Source organism: Fusarium subglutinans (genome assembly GCF_013396075.1).
Source record: "Fusarium subglutinans strain NRRL 66333 chromosome Unknown NRRL66333_c0000153, whole genome shotgun sequence".
NCBI lineage: Eukaryota > Fungi > Ascomycota > Sordariomycetes > Hypocreales > Nectriaceae > Fusarium > Fusarium subglutinans.
The window spans coordinates 30540-45913 of NW_023502216.1; the positions used below are offsets into that span (position 1 = coordinate 30540).

Here is a 15374-nt window from a genome sequence, read left to right on the forward strand (position 1 = left end):
ATACAATTTTGGCTAAGGGAGATAAATTACGCAGAATCATAGGTAGAATAACGTGATCTTTCCACTTGGGATTGGATAGTATAAGAGAAGGAAAAGGCGACGAGCTATGTCAGAGAACAAGGCCGAGGCCCTAAATGCAATGCTCTCACCACGAAGCGACCTGCAGCAAGCTTCCCTAACCTAAAATCACTTTAAAACCACAGCATCCTTTCTAACGGCAAACGGGTAATCAACGTAACCCTCGACATCGCTACTGTAAAACGTCTTCCTCTCATAGGGGTTAAACTCCAAGCCTTCCTTGATTCTATACACCAAGTCCGGGTTGGCCAGGAAGTACCTCCCAAACATGACCATGATATCCTTATCGGGATGTTCTTCGTCAACTAGCCTTTCCGCTTCGTTCAGTTTAAACCCGCCAGCAATAAGGAAAGGTCCCTTCCAGAGATCATATGCAAAGTCGAGCTTCTCGTTGCCATGATCCTGACAGTCTTGGCTGCCGGAGATGCGCGACTCGATGAAGTGAAGATAGGCCAAGTTGAGACGGCTGGCTTTGTTGATTATGTCTGTGAACTGAGGGATTGGGTCTTTCATGCGCATACTCTGGAAGGTACTCCATGGACTGAGACGGATACCAACGCGCTCTGAACCTATAACCTGTACAGTGCGTTCTAGGATCTCGGTGATCAGACGGGACCTGTTATCAATGCTGCCGCCGTATTCGTCGTCCCGCTGGTTGCTGACGTCCTGGAGGAATTGGTCGAGCAGATACCCATTGGCACCATGTATTTCGACGCCATCGAAGCCAGCGTGGATCGCATTCTTCGATGCAGTGACGAATGCCTCGACCATTTCATGAATCTCGTCCAAAGTCATGGCTCGAGGTTGAGCAGGGCTGCCTTCAATCGGAATTGCACTCGGTCCGATAATGTCGATTCCTTCATCTTTCGCAACTTCAACAATTGCAGCACGACCCATCGCAAACAGCTGAACGAAAATGAAACTGCCCTTACGGTGCACTTCGTCTGTGATCTCTTTCCAGGCAGAGACTTGCTCTTGGTTCCAGATTCCAGGCGTTCTGGCGAAACCCCCGCCAGCAGCAGGGGAGACAAGAGTTCCCTCTGAGATGATGAGGGTACCTGGGATGGAAGCGCGTTGACCGTAGTACTCCTTCATTAGGGCGTTGGGGACACGGTCAATGCTGGCTCTGAGGCGTGTAAGAGGAGCCATGCCAATGCGATGCTGGACTTTGATGTTGCCGATTTTCATGGGCTGGAAAAGGCGTGACTCTGACATGTTGAACGCGTTTTGTTGCAATTGTATAGACTTTAGTTGGGATGAGTTCGAAGCTGTTCACTGAAGAGCGACTGATGTGAATTCCTTCCACGGTCCGGCCATCTTGCTCTCTTTATATCTGCCAGTTCGGACTGATGACATACAAAAGTTTTGCGTTGGACCCATCGTAAGATCACAAGCTGATAAATCTTCCATGAAATGAGTATATTATCAACCATTCTCACTTGAAGCGGTGACACTTAGACCTCGTGCTATCAAGGCGTAGGCCTGTCAAGATATGGAAATCAGGTTGTTCTTGATGTAGGAACGAGATACTTCCGAAACAGGAAACGAGATGTTGCCCAAGGCGGCTTAGCTGATCTACAGCAGGGGAAATGTGGATCTTGCGGTGGACGATTTCTAAGCAGCATCAAGCTTACGGTGAGACGCGACGCAGAGAGAGAAGAGGCCATTGAATGGCACCATAATACTTGCCACAATGCATACTCGGAGCGCTGCAAGTACCTAATCCCGGATAGCAAACAGTATGTTGTGCCGTCAATCCAATACCATTCTACTGACCATGGCTAGTGGCGCACTTCCAGTTCGTCACTGTGCAGGGGACACCTGATAAGAGCAGTGATAAGGCTGCTAAGCGTCTCGCTCGATCACACGCAGTGAAGCAGGCCTTACAGAAAAAGCGACAACGGCAACAGGAATCGATGCAACATTTTTCCGTGAGAACATTAGAAGATGAACAGGAACAAAGGAGAATGTTTTGCAAGTGGCAAGTCAATAGGCAAATATCGCCCTCACCTACTACGCTATCTGCAAGTCTGCTTGATCCCTTCCAAAGTCTTCCCGTCAACTCCAAACGGCTACAGATCTTACTGAACGATTGTGAGTTTTCTCATACAATATTAGGCATAATATTGATGTATCCCAGTCAATGCACGCCAAGCTCCGGAGCCTGTATTCAGCGTCGAAGATGACTTTCAGAACTTCAAATCGGTGTTCCGATCTGGGCTCATTGATCCTGCTCTATTGAATGCGGTGATGTTGTCATTGGCTTTCACCGCAAATGGCGGTGTCATCAACAAAGAATGTCTTGTATACCGTGGCCAAGCGATTCAGCATATCCGTGAAAGAATAAGTACGCCTGAGAAAGTAGTGTCGGAGTCAACCATTGGTGCCATCCTGTTACTAGTTGGTGTTGAGGTAGGGCTCTCACTCACTTGAAGGTATATCGTACTGACTTACCAGGCACGTCTTGGCACAACTTCGCAAGTTCAGCTTCACATGGGTGCAATACAGTACCTTCTCAATGCCTGTGAACCAGTCATTATGAATCTCACAGAAGGCATCAAGCGGGCCATATTTTGGTACGTAGGTTTTATGAACTCAAAGACATGCTCTTACGCTTTGACAGGCAGGACTTGAACTCGTCAATCATGGTGGGTTCAAAACGCATAGTCGACCATACAACTTTCACTGAACTCCAATGGCAACGAGACTCAATAGCTCCAGATTTCTTTGAGCTACCGTCAGGCTTCCAAGTACGCTCTCACTTATTCAGCCAAGAATTTCTGGATATAGTCAGAGATATACATGCTCTTCAATGCATCAGAAACATTTATCAACGTACCGGCCGTCCAGTATCGACGGTACACATCAACAGTCACACAGCATCTATACAATCTCGTCTCCAGGCTCTCCCAAACACCTGCCCCATATCCAAAGCTTGCCACCTCGCAGCATACATGTGCTCAGTAATGCTATGCTGCAAAGTTTGGTGCGCTTTAGTAATTCCCGTAAGTCCCCTATGCAGCCCCTTGAGGCACTCGCTGACTTGCAAGTCCAATATTACTGCGCAACTCCTCAAAGAAATTCAATCAGTCCGTGATGAGCCCATGTGGGACGAGCATGCAGATTTGTTGCTTTGGCTGATATGTATTGGCGGAGTGTTTGCCCCCGACGGGCCTGTTCGCTCCAGTTACATTGCGCTTTTGCGTTCGACGGGTTTCCAAAGACCCAGTTCATGTTCTGACACAAACACGGTATTGAACCAATTCATCTGGTCGGACTTGGCCTTTGGATCTGCTGTTCGGAAATTTCTAGAAGAGAGCTCAGTGCGACTTTGACCTCGAGCACGTCATGTAAAATAGATTAATCGAGAAGCAAGCAAGCTTGCTCAAGTAATGAATAATTGTTCTGGAAAAGTCCTTATCCACACCAAAATGGACTGTTAGTCAGTGCATGTATCTTAGGTGGAAACCTTAACAGATTGCTAAGCAAGCCATTAACGTTATGAGGGGCCATTTGCTCAGCATGACGTCACTGTGCTTCTTTTGACGTCTTTGATATCTCAGCAATTGAATTCTATAAGTCCTCCTAATTAACCTCTTCTCAAATACACCTTTGAGATCAATAAACTCAATTCAAGCAATTAATCTAAGCGAATCTACGAAAATGACTGCAAAGAGCGTATTTATGTAAAGTCCCCTCCCAATGTCACCGTAAGCTGACGCTGACCCTTCGCTTAGCACTGGCACCACCGGTTTCATTGGAGGTGATGCGTTCTACGCGTTGCATAAAGCGCATACTGATTGGAAGTATACCATCCTTGTCCGAAGCGAGGATAAGGGAAAGGATGTGCAGAAGCAATATCCTGATGTGAAGTTGGCGATTGGATCGTTGGATGACTCCAAGGTCATTGAGAAGGCTGCTTCTGAGGCCGACATTGTGATTCGTAAGTACAAGTTATCGCAGTTATTCTTGTTTCTAGTACTGACGTGCTTTAGATACCGCTGATAGTTCCGATCACCAAGGAGCTGCCAAAGCTATCGCTGCCGGCCTTCGCTCTACCCACTCGAGCTCAAATCCCGGCTACTGGATTCACATCAGCGGGACAGGCATTCTCTGCTGGTATGACATGGATAACAAGCGATACGGAGAAGGGCCTCTGCCTGAGCAAGCCTACGATGATCTGGAGGGCGTCGACAAGGTCACTTCTCTGCCCGATACCGCTTTCCATCGCGACGTCGACAAGATTGTCCTCGATGAAGCTGCCAAGGATCCCAGCGCAGTAAAGGTCGCCGTCGTCTGCCCTCCCACCATCTACGGAACCGGGCGAGGACCCGCCAACCAGCGAAGTCGCCAGATCCCAGGCTTGACTGAAACAACTCTCGAGAAGGGTTTCGGTCCAATCATCGGCGCTGGCGAGACAGAATGGGATAATGTACACGTCCACGATCTCTCCACCCTGCTCGTTCTTTTGTCGGAACGCGCCGCATCATCTGAGAAGCAGTCCGACGAGCAGGAAATCTGGGGTCCAAAGGGTTACTTCTTTGCCGAGAACGGCAAACACAAGTGGAGTCAGATCTCTGCTCTCATTGCCAAGGAGGCTAAGAAGCAGGGCGTTATTGATAGCGATGAGACCAAGGTTCTTGATGTTGATGAGGCACAGAAGAAGCTGGGATTTCAGGCTCTTTCGTGGGGATTGAACAGTCGTGGTGAGGCTAAGAGGGCGAGGAAGTATCTCGGTTGGAAGCCGGTGGGCGAGAGTCTGGAGGAGTGGATTCCTGAGTCGGTCCAGATCGAGGCCAAGCGATTAAACAAGGCTTAAATATCACACTGCAGGTGTTTCCAGTTTTAAATGAGCAGCAGAAACCAAACAATAAATTCGACGCTCAACGAGATGAATCCACAATCGTTGCTGCGTGAAGACATTTAAAAATAACCAGTGGCGAAATGCCTCAAGATTTCAATTTCATTACTTGTAAAAGTCATTTCTACCCACCATTTTCTAGTAAAGAGAAGCGAATACTACTAGAAATAAGTTGTTATGTAAAACTACCTTGGGCATAAGTCTGTCGTTCCTCAACGCTCCCATGTTTGAAAGGTCATGTCACAAAACTCTCTTCCCTATAACCCATCGATACCATATTCTCGATGTAGTCGTCTGTCTGATCCCAAAATTCGAGTTGGTTCCTCGCGTAGCATCTCCGCAACAGCATCAACACCCCTAAAGGCAACAGGAGCACCCACTGTAGGAAACAATCCAAACCCGGCAGGTATAACTGCTATAGGACCTAGCCCAGTCACAATACCAAGACCGATACAGGCTGCAAAACAATCCCCAAGGGCTCCACCACAACCAAGTACTCCCCATGTAGCTACTGCTGCCACAGTTGCTTTACCGTTGTAACCCTCGGGATCTAGTACAGTAGCAATACCATCAAGCAAATCCGCCGTTGCTGCAGGAAGATTAAAAGAGACCAACTCTTTACCACCATGCTTTGGTCCCACTATTCGCAAAGGCTGAAGCTCATCGGGAAAGTGAAGCGGGACCTTCACTTGGATCTCATACCATGCTGGAATAACCAGATGGAAGGTCACCTTGGAATCCTTAGGTAACGACTCTCTGGCTGCTTTCATGCATGCACATAGACAATCAAGGTCATCTGTGTACGCACAGAACGTAGGAGGCAACAGTTCGTCTTCCATCAGTTGCTGAAAGCGTCAATGCCATGTAGTATCGGGGTACCAGACAAAGAATCTGTGGTCATCACCATGGTGTCTCTTTATCTGCAATTGCACAAAACCGTGGAAAACACGAGCAAAACCATCCGGTCCAAATCCGCCCGAAGAGACGAGGATATTCTTTGCCCGCAACTCGTCCTTGATACCCTCAAGGTTATGGTTAATCATGCGTACTTCCTCAACCACCTCTTCAAGGGCCTGAAGTATACCAGACATCATCGAGTTTGCCATAATACGGACACCGCCGATGTTTTTGTTCAAGTTGCTTATACTTTGATCCACGCGTTCGGCCGTCTTTTACCGTGCAACAGCAGTGCGTGAAATGTCTTCGGAGGCTTGTGTCGCACTCTTGGTTATGGTATCAAAGTTCTCGCCGATCGAGTCTGCTACCTTGCTTGTAGTCACGAGTGTAGCGGTCATCGCTTTCGCACCGTTCTCATAGGCCTTGATCGTCGTGTTGCTGCTGTCTGGTACCTTCAAGACGTCTTTCGCGATTGGATCAACATGGCTTCTGATCGAGCGGTCAAGTTTCTGCCGCTCCGCCGCGGCGTTACCTTCATTCACTTCTTTGCGAATGGTCACGAACTTCGCCAACGGATGTTGCAAAACATCCATCAGATCGTTGATCGTATATTTGGTTGAGCCGCTTTCTCCTTCCGCCGAAGTAGGATCTTCCATAATTACGAGAGATTCGATCGTCAAAGTCGACTAGTGAGCCGGGCTTCGGTTAATTGGGGTCTAAATGAATGTCGATATCGAGAAAGTGGCGCAAGAGGAGAATTCTCAATTGCCTGGTACTCACGCGTGCAAAGAACAAGACAGAGAAAGGTCTTAGTCGTCCCCTTCTGAATGTGCTTCTGCGGAGTTCATGTCAGCCCAACGCAACGGATCATGGATGCCTTTGAAGCCACACAAGGGCAGCTAGGGGCGCGCTTCCACGTCTAATTAGAACGCACAGTAGCTGCATACCAACAGAGGCTCCCATACAATCGATCTATATAGGTCACAAATTGATTCATGTTCGAGGACTATAACATATAGATAGCCTATCTGTATGCCCTCAGTGAGGCCGCTTATTCTGTGATCCTCATACTTTTGAAGACAAAGTCTTCTTGCCTGAAACTCTTTCGCGACCATGTACTATATCTTTTCAACAAATATTACGCATAGCAGTACAAAAAGATGTCCACTATAGGAATCTACATTGTGGCTGTATATGAGGTGCCCTGTCTTATACTCTTTCAGCTTCATTTGCATCACGCAGCCTGGACAGACTTCTGGTGTAAGAAAGCCAAGCTACTGACAGCCAGCCTCATCGCAGCTCCAGGTAGGAGTGGACCAGTCTATAGCCCAGCCTTCACTATTGGTTTGCCAGTCTTAGATCACAAAGCCGTGCCACTCCCTACATTCGTATTATATATGAAGGCTGTATATCTATTTCAACGTATGTCTGTATATGTACTAAAGTAATTGATCTTAAAGAAAAAAATAGATTAACGTCTATACTCAAGGTTGAACACAATATGAACACAATAAGCTATCCAACTCGGCACTAGTCCTACCGATTACTCCAAGGTCGAGACTAACATCGGCTCCAAATCTACCAGCGAGCACCCTTTGTTACCAAGATCGCAAGGCTACCACTCACAAACAACCATAGCTGCATGCTGAATCTGCGCAGACTTGTCAAGGTCGCGGCAGTAAGTGAAGGTCCGTCTGTCCGGGTGTGCCCTGCATGAGTGTCCCTGCTCACCACACCACAAAGCTCCTGGGTTTCCTGTGCCATCGTTCTTATACTGGCAGTCTCCATCTTGAGTCTTGATATCGAATGTGCCACCAGGAAAGTGGTCGTCTCTCAGAGCATTGATCGATAGGGTGTCAATAGATACATCGGCATGAGTGGCGAGAGCTGGGTTGAGTGCACACTGGGAAGCAGTCCCATAGTCGGTGGAGTAGAATAGCCAGTTCATTGTATCGTAGAAGTCTTTATCATTCGGGACTCCGTGACGCTTGTTCTCGAGGATGATGTTGAGTGCCTTGGTGGGAGCTGCGGGAGGCGCCGGTTGTTCGGGTGAAGTATCATCCTCATCTCCATCTCTCTTCTCATAGGCTGCGTTGGGAGTGCCGAACATGCCTTCAAAGTACTTCTCGGTCGCATACCATGCGTAACTGTCAGCTGTAGAGAAAGTAATGAGTTAGTATCAAATCTTGTAAAGGTTACTTGCTGCTTACCATTCTTGGCGGTACGAGCGCGCCAATTCTTGTTTCTGGCCAGCCTTTCCACCAATCTAATCCCATAAGCCTTTACATTGGAGTCGTCATTGAGGAGTTGATCGATGACAATAACTTGAGTATTCCGTCAGCATTTGTAGCTCAATTGTCATTGCGACGAAAGCTACTCACCGTCATTCGTCGATGTCTCTGCCAATGCGGTAAGATGCGTCAGCTCGTGAAGTAGAATTTTACCCTTGCCGACCATGAGATTTGGGTTCTTTCTGTCACCCTCTGGCGCCTTGCGGAGATTATCAACTATTTCCCCCAGAAACTCTTGGCCGGGCGCCCAAAAGGGATCGCAAAGAACAATGGTGGACTTCTCGATGGTCGGCTCGGTGGAAAATGCGTAGGCGCCGATGGAGCCAGATGAAGACTGAATCACGTTTTTACATGTAACCTGGTCATTCGCCCCCCTGTGGTCCTGGTAGATATCTTGGCAGGAAATCTGCATCTTGCGCCCATTCTTACTCAGTTCCTCGATGTTGTGGAAAATAGCTGTCCGCGAGTTAGCTCATGACGTTCGTAGCTTGCGGCAAGAAGGGAGGCTCTCACTGTATATACGGGATATATCCTCGAATCTTACGTTGATGTCATCTCCGAAGATTCTCGACTCGATCGTGCCGGGAGGATTGAACTGTTTTGAAACACCGGCGAGCGTGACCACATCGGCCCAGGCCTTCTCGATGTCCTGGCGTTGAGAATCACTGCAAGCATCAAAGCTCACGAAAGGCGTGTCGCCAGGGACATTTTGGCGTGCCTGGATTCCCACTGGCTTAGCGAGAGTGGTGGAAGGTAAACCGAGGAGTAAGAGGCCATAGGCCGCCATTCGAGGCATAGTAGGAGCCATGGCTGTAGAGTCTTGAGAATGATTGATTATAATGAAGTAGAAGTGGTTGTCGGACTATTGTTCATTGCTAGAGGTAATGCGGCTTCTTATATTATCTTATTCGGTTACATAGCCTCGTTTCCTCTCTATTTCTAAATGTTCTGGCAATTGCCGAAAGGGAAGTTTTGTCGAGGATTTTAATTAAAGGATTCTCGATAAAGGATCCACACAGCCTAGTTATGTTTATGATACTACGTAGTTTTAAAAATAGGGAACTTGAAGAAGCTTAACTTCTTAAATACAAGGGTATTAAACGGAATTCCGTTTCAAAAGACATGGATAACCATGTATAATTAAAGTGGAATTGAGATCCTTCCAATTGAAAGGATTTTTAGTGGTGTAATAATTTTACTAAACAGGGCTGAGCACTCACTAAATGGGGCTTAGCGATCACCAAATGTACCTTTTTGGCCCAATGGCTCGAGGCATTTCTATTTGCACCTAGCATTCTGCCTCGTTATGTAAGAACTCCTACAAACGTGCATAATTATAATCTAAGCTTGGGCTATGTTCCTCATTCTGTAAATAAATATTTTCTCATTAACTGAGAGCTTATATCATCACAGAGAGGTAAGTCTTCTTGCACCACGTTATGTGTTCAAGAAGTGTTTTACTAGTCCTGGTGGCAGAAAGCCAGAAACTACCACTAGAGCAAGACATTAGATGATTTTTTGTGGTTATAATGAGTGACTACAGAGAGATATAAACGCGTATAAGAAAGCAAGTTGGGGGATAAAATTCAAGCCTTCTGTGCCTTGGCTCACTGTGCCTTACCCTCAACAGCAACAGACCAGATTTGCTGTACACATCGAAGTCCGGCTTCAAAAGCACCTTGGATCCACCCGTGAGTAAAACTAGCCTGCTCACCCGCAAAAAACACTCTGTTCTCCCAATCAGGCTGTTGCATGACATCCAAGAACTTCGTCTTTTGCATCGGCCCGAAATAGCAGAAAGCGCTTCCGCCAGCCAACTCATCCGCTGGGAAGACTTGCGAGGCTCCAGCTTCGAGAAGGTCAAGAGACTTGGCTTCAGGGAAGATTCTGTTCAGGTTCTCGGCGGCTATTTGGATTCGCCTGTCTGGGGAGAGAGATCCGAGGATAGTAGCGTCTTGTTCAAAGGTGTATGCTGCCATGATGACACCGCGGTTAGAATGCTTGAACTGAGTGTTACCATCCGTTTTGGGGAACATGGTGTAACGGATTGGAAGATCGCTGACGAGACCGCCGTCTAGGCCTTGGCCCGCTTTGGTGAATACCTCCTCCCACCATCTCTTCTTGTACTGGAGGAGGACCTTGGTGACTTCCACATAGCGGACGTCTCGCACTGCCATTTCCTGCATGGGCACGAAGGGCTTTGACTTGGCAATTGTTCGCTGCGCGGTGTAGGGAATGGCGAGGATGAGATAGTCTGAGGTGATGGATTTCTTCAAACTGTTGGCTGTGACCTCGTAGGTCACCTTGACCGGAGCTTGGAGAGGGATTTGGGGGTCCGATTGTTCATGGATACCGATCTCGGTGACTCGAGCACCGTAGATGATATCATCAACCAACGATTCTGTGAGATATTAGTCAGGAGTGTTTTCAACGAAGGCGCAGAAGTGACTCACTTTCTTTTCTGTCACTAGAGACGAAAGCGTTGGGCACAGCATCCATCCCTTCTTGAAGCTGCTTCATGCCCGCCTGTTCGCCACCTTTGTTACTCGACAAAAAGGCATCCTTGAACGACTCAATGAAGCCATTCTCGAAGACGACATGAGCATTGCCAAGATCATACAGATTTATAGCATCTTCAGTCCACCCCGCAACATCAGTCAAGTAAGATCGTAGCGTGTAGCTATCATACTGTTTGGTGATCGCGGCATATGCCTCCTTGATAGCTTTGACTTGAATCTTCTCGGGAACCGCTACCTCGTCAGCAGCCTTTTCATAGGCATTCCAGAAGTCAATAACAACCTGTTCGACAGCGTCTGTGAATAGCTTGTCGCACGTCTTGCCTTTTTCGCAATCACGGAGACCAGGGAAGAGAGACAGCAGTTTGGCGTCCTTCTCCTGAAGGAGCTCATTGAAGCGATCGTAGGTAAGCGTCTCACCGTAGCCTGAGATGTAGATGAATTTGTTCTTCATCTCAAAGTCGAACATCTGGGTCTTCAGGCCAAAGTCTTCGATGTACTTGTGAAGTAAGTAGTGATTCGCGGGGATGCGCATGGCACCGCCCTCGCCATGAAGACCATGCGCGAAAGATGGCTCCCGGAAGGTCTTGACTCGTCCGCCGACTCGGGAAGATGCCTCGAGGATGGTGACCTTGAACCCAGCCTTCTTCAGCTCGTAGCCCGCACAAAGGCCAGAGACACCAGCGCCGACGATAGTGACCTACTCATCTTTAGCAGGGTATCCCATAGAGACGGCTGCTAATATACTCACTGTTGGACAGTCTGTGAGCTTTTGTCCAGGCTTGCCCGGTCCATCTTTCATAAGAGCCAGCAGAACATCTTGCAACTGCTCAGACTCGTCGGGGATGGGACGATCCGCGACTCCGATCTTTGCCTTGACTTTCTGAAAGAGGGTTCTGGAGCCATTCTGGTTGTGCTTCTTGCACGCGATGAAGTAGCTCAGAAGTGGGAGGGTGCTCTCGGAATGGATCTCACAGGTGAGAAACTCATCCGTGGCGAGGTCAAATGTTGAGGCCATGTTTCCTTGGAGATAAAATAGGAGAATGTGTTCAATTCTTGGTTGCTTGCTTATGCCTTCAGACAAAACCTGTCGCAATAGTCTACTTTATGTAGTCTTTGCTCTTCCGTCCATTGAGTTGCGTTATGCAGGCGACAGATGAATCATTGGCGGCGCCACTCAAGTGGCTGGCTGAGATTCTGCAGTTCACTATCACATTGCTCTCAATCACAAACGTGTATGCACGGAACCCTAATAAGATATCACATTGCATACGCCACGAAACATGAATAGACGTGCAAGTTGAAAGGTATGTGACAAAGAATCAGTACATGGTGTTCTAGACCCGAGCCTGATCCAGGATAGCCTCAGTGTTAGCTCATTGCTGCCCAGTCAGTGGCTAGCTGAGCATAGCCATCCAAGCATTTAGGGTTGCATTTTGTGACGCATGTTGTAACTCCAGGGTTAAGTCTAGGATATCTCCGTATCAGCTTAATAGCTTAGTTTATCTCTCTGCGGGCGAGGTGATAGTTTCTCAGTCGTCGGCGGTTCCCAAAACTGAACACCCACAGCTCAAACTACGAGCACTTGGCCCAATTCAGCATTTCAGCCCTCAGAAGCTAACTTAACACCTGAGACATGCAGTTTATTGCCAATATTTCATGTCAGGCAGAGATGCAGAAGGGACCTAGTGGGAGCCTGGGTGTCATTGGGTTCTAGTGGGGATCCCGATAGCGAGAGTGTTATTTTACTTGATATAATCCGTGTCTCGGTCAATATCTAGTAGTGGAGGACTTGCTCCGGATTAAAATGTCATAACCAAGCTTATCTTAGCTTGTTTTCTATATCTGGAACAACATATCTTATCTTATCATCACTTGTGATAAGATAGGATAAGATAAGATAAGACCCCCGCCTCAGTCTTAACTCCTAAGTTTTGCTGCTTTGCAATTTACTGCGTATTACGGAGTAGGGAATCTTTGTAAAAGGGAATAAGCTACAGAATACCTTGTGGACTATCTATTAGTTATATCAATTAATACATCAATTTTTTTCGCGCAAATAATAGGTTAATGCAAACTTTTTATGCGCAAAACCCCTGGTGCAAATATGGCCCAGACAAGAAAAGCGATAATTTTGACATTGTTTTGGAGTTTGGAAAGACGCCGTTATGCAAGGGCATCAATGCCGTCTCACCTACGTTTATTCATCAGTCTCGGAATATGTACAGTTCTTAAATGATAGTTTTACGTGAAGTATTCTATGTAATAAATGTATTGACAAGATCAATTAATGCTCAGCACTTGGTACACCCAGTTACCCTGTATCTTTACACTGTTGCAAGGATGACTAATACGTTGGGTGACTTCAATGATCGTCATGCCAATTAAGCGTACGAGTTAGCTACAACGAACCCGCCAGTCATCTGCCATATTCATTCATTTTTCGCGTTAATGATCTGAGAATTCGGCATCGAAATGCCCGGAGCAACGACCTCCGATCCTTCGCCCGCTGCCGGTACAATGCCCCCAACGGCTCCGTTTGCCCCGAACCAAGAACATTGGTCACGCTCACGTGCGGGGATTGACCCTCTAACCAAACCGAGCCCAAAGACCCCACGGCGCGTTAACGAATCTGGGGTAGATCCGGGGTAGATAACCCGCAAACGCGCAGCGGGCATCGGTCCAAGTCTCCCCCACAAGCAAGTTTTGGGGTTCAATCTTGGCTGAATGGTACGACTTCCTCGGTTCATCTACCGGAGAGGGAAATGTCACTGCCAACCTTGGTCCAACCCCACAAAGTCAGATTGATAGATATAAAGGACTGTGGAGATCATCAAAACGAAACGAAACACAAACACCAGACTCAACCATCTTTACTTCCACTTGAGTCAAGTCTGCATATCTTCAAGATGTCGAAGCAAGTTGCCGAAGAAACTCACCTCCCCGATGCCGACGCCAATGACTTCCAAGGTCTCGTCCTCGCCGATGTCATCCCCCGCGACCGCAAACCGTGGTATTCCGACTGGACGTTATGGAAACTCAACCTCCTCCTCCTCAGCGGTCTTTTGACTCAAACCGCTACTGGTTTTGACGCGAGTATGCTGAATGGAGCGCAATCGCTGCCTCAATGGCAGTCGTATTTCGGTGAACCCAAGGGAACGCGTCTTGGTGCTATGACGTTTGGACCCAACGGTGGTGTTCTCATTTCGATCCTCATTTCATCCCAACTTTGTGATTGGCTTGGACGAAGAAAGCCCATTTTTATCGGATCGGTCACTATCATCGTCGGCGCGATTGTCCAGACTTGTTCGTATAACTATGGCATGTTTGTCGCTTCGCGTTTCGTCATTGGTTTCGGTCTCGGTATTGTTTCCACTGCGGCGCCGCCCCTCCTCTCCGAAGTTACATACCCGACGCATCGCGGAAAGATGACATCTTTCATGATGGTCTCATGGCCACTTGGTGCCATCATTGCGGCTTGGGTTACGTACGGAAGCTTCCAGATGCAGAGCTCTTGGGCATGGCGTCTTCCCAGTCTTCTCCAGGGCGCTTTCTCGGTTGTTCAGGCTTCATTGGTCATGTTTGCACCCGAGTCTCCTCGATGGTTGATCTACAAGGGCCGGTACCAGGAAGCTAAGGACATTCTCGTCAAGTGGCATGGCTACGGAGATCCTAACTCGAGACTTGCACGATTCGAAATGGCTGAGATTACAGCGACTCTCGAGATCGAGAAGGTCCAGAAGAAGTCACGATGGGCCGAATGGATCTCTACTCGCGGCAACTGGCATCGATTCTTCCTTGCTCTGTACATCCCCGCTATGCTACAGTGGTCTGGAAATGCCCTCACGTCGTACTATCTCTCCAAGGTCCTCAACTCCATCAACATCACCGACCACAAGACCCAGCTTCTTCTCAACGCCGGTCTTCAAATCTGGGGTTTCCTCTCGGCTGTTGTTTTCGCCGCCATGATTGACAAGTTTGGTCGTCGTAGACTCTTCCTCGTTGGTATGTCAGGCATGGGTGTATCATACATCATCTGGACAATCTGCTCTGCTCGCAACCAACAGGAGAACTTCGAGCACATTGGCTACGCTGGTGCAGTTCTGGCCATGATATTTGTCTTCTCATTCTGGTATCACGCTTGTTCTCCCATTGGGGCCACTTATATCATGGAGGTCACACCGTACTCGCTCCGTGCAAAGGCATCTATGTTGTACCAGCTCACTGGCAACTTGGCGGGTGTCTACAACGCTTTCGCCAACCCTGTTGCCATGGAGGCTATTGCTTGGAAGTACTACATCGTTTGGTGTGTCGCGATTGCTGTTCACTTGACCCTGATCTTCTTCTTCTTCCCCGAGACCAAGGGCTATTCTCTTGAAGAGGTAGCGGAGATTTTTGATGGACCTGATGCTCCTGTTGGTGCAAATGCAATTGGACAGAAGAAGATGGATGACATGGCCGCTATGCACAAGGAATGAGAGGCAAAGGATTTGAGGGCCTGATATAATAGTAGAGAAATGAGGTAGAAAGGAAGTGAATTGACTGTTACAATCTATTGTACAAGCAAGGGGGTGCAATAAAATTAGACCTCTATCTTAGGTGGCAAAAAGCCTTAGGTGAACTTAGTATAATTTAATATAATTTTAGAGGATCTTAGACTAAGTATTTTTAACACCTCAATTCAACGCCAGAAGTCATTGTGCACTCCGGGGTGTACTAGCCCTGTAATCA

The 15374-nt window shown here is 47.8% G+C and overlaps 7 protein-coding genes across 7 annotated transcripts; 3 read left to right on the plus strand and 4 right to left on the minus strand.

Annotated features, from left to right (window-relative positions):
• Positions 1-186: 186 nt before the first annotated feature.
• On the minus strand, positions 187-1293 carry FSUBG_9677 (NADPH2 dehydrogenase chain OYE2; the record flags this gene model as incomplete). Its single annotated transcript, XM_036688215.1, has 1 exon — positions 187-1293. One exon carries the CDS (start codon positions 1291-1293, stop codon positions 187-189), a length of 1107 nt encoding a protein of 368 aa, XP_036534810.1.
• A 478-nt stretch (positions 1294-1771) lies between these two features.
• Positions 1772-2868, plus strand: FSUBG_9678 (uncharacterized protein; the record flags this gene model as incomplete). Its single annotated transcript, XM_036688216.1, has 6 exons — positions 1772-1793; positions 1864-2172; positions 2219-2490; positions 2536-2654; positions 2702-2726; positions 2794-2868. 6 exons carry the CDS (start codon positions 1772-1774, stop codon positions 2866-2868), a joined length of 822 nt encoding a protein of 273 aa, XP_036534811.1.
• Positions 2869-3741: 873 nt separating this feature from the next.
• Positions 3742-4897, plus strand: FSUBG_9679 (nucleoside diphosphate sugar epimerase; the record flags this gene model as incomplete). The annotated part of the gene is made up of 3 exons (XM_036688217.1): positions 3742-3764; positions 3816-4021; positions 4074-4897. The coding sequence occupies 3 exons, from the start codon at positions 3742-3744 to the stop codon at positions 4895-4897; spliced, it is 1053 nt and encodes a 350-aa protein (XP_036534812.1).
• Positions 4898-5196: 299 nt separating this feature from the next.
• FSUBG_9680 (uncharacterized protein) lies at positions 5197-6492 on the minus strand (the record flags this gene model as incomplete). Its single annotated transcript, XM_036688219.1, has 3 exons — positions 5197-5699; positions 5889-6108; positions 6205-6492. 3 exons carry the CDS (start codon positions 6490-6492, stop codon positions 5197-5199), a joined length of 1011 nt encoding a protein of 336 aa, XP_036534813.1.
• A 959-nt stretch (positions 6493-7451) lies between these two features.
• On the minus strand, positions 7452-8935 carry FSUBG_9681 (oviduct-specific glycoprotein; the record flags this gene model as incomplete). Its single annotated transcript, XM_036688220.1, has 4 exons — positions 7452-7990; positions 8047-8160; positions 8218-8583; positions 8641-8935. The coding sequence occupies 4 exons, from the start codon at positions 8933-8935 to the stop codon at positions 7452-7454; spliced, it is 1314 nt and encodes a 437-aa protein (XP_036534814.1).
• Positions 8936-9734: 799 nt separating this feature from the next.
• On the minus strand, positions 9735-11661 carry FSUBG_9682 (amino-acid oxidase; the record flags this gene model as incomplete). The annotated part of the gene is made up of 3 exons (XM_036688221.1): positions 9735-10528; positions 10581-11343; positions 11395-11661. 3 exons carry the CDS (start codon positions 11659-11661, stop codon positions 9735-9737), a joined length of 1824 nt encoding a protein of 607 aa, XP_036534815.1.
• A 1891-nt stretch (positions 11662-13552) lies between these two features.
• Positions 13553-15121, plus strand: FSUBG_9683 (hexose transporter; the record flags this gene model as incomplete). Its single annotated transcript, XM_036688222.1, has 1 exon — positions 13553-15121. The coding sequence occupies one exon, from the start codon at positions 13553-13555 to the stop codon at positions 15119-15121; it is 1569 nt and encodes a 522-aa protein (XP_036534816.1).
• Between the last annotated feature and the right edge of the window lie 253 nt (positions 15122-15374).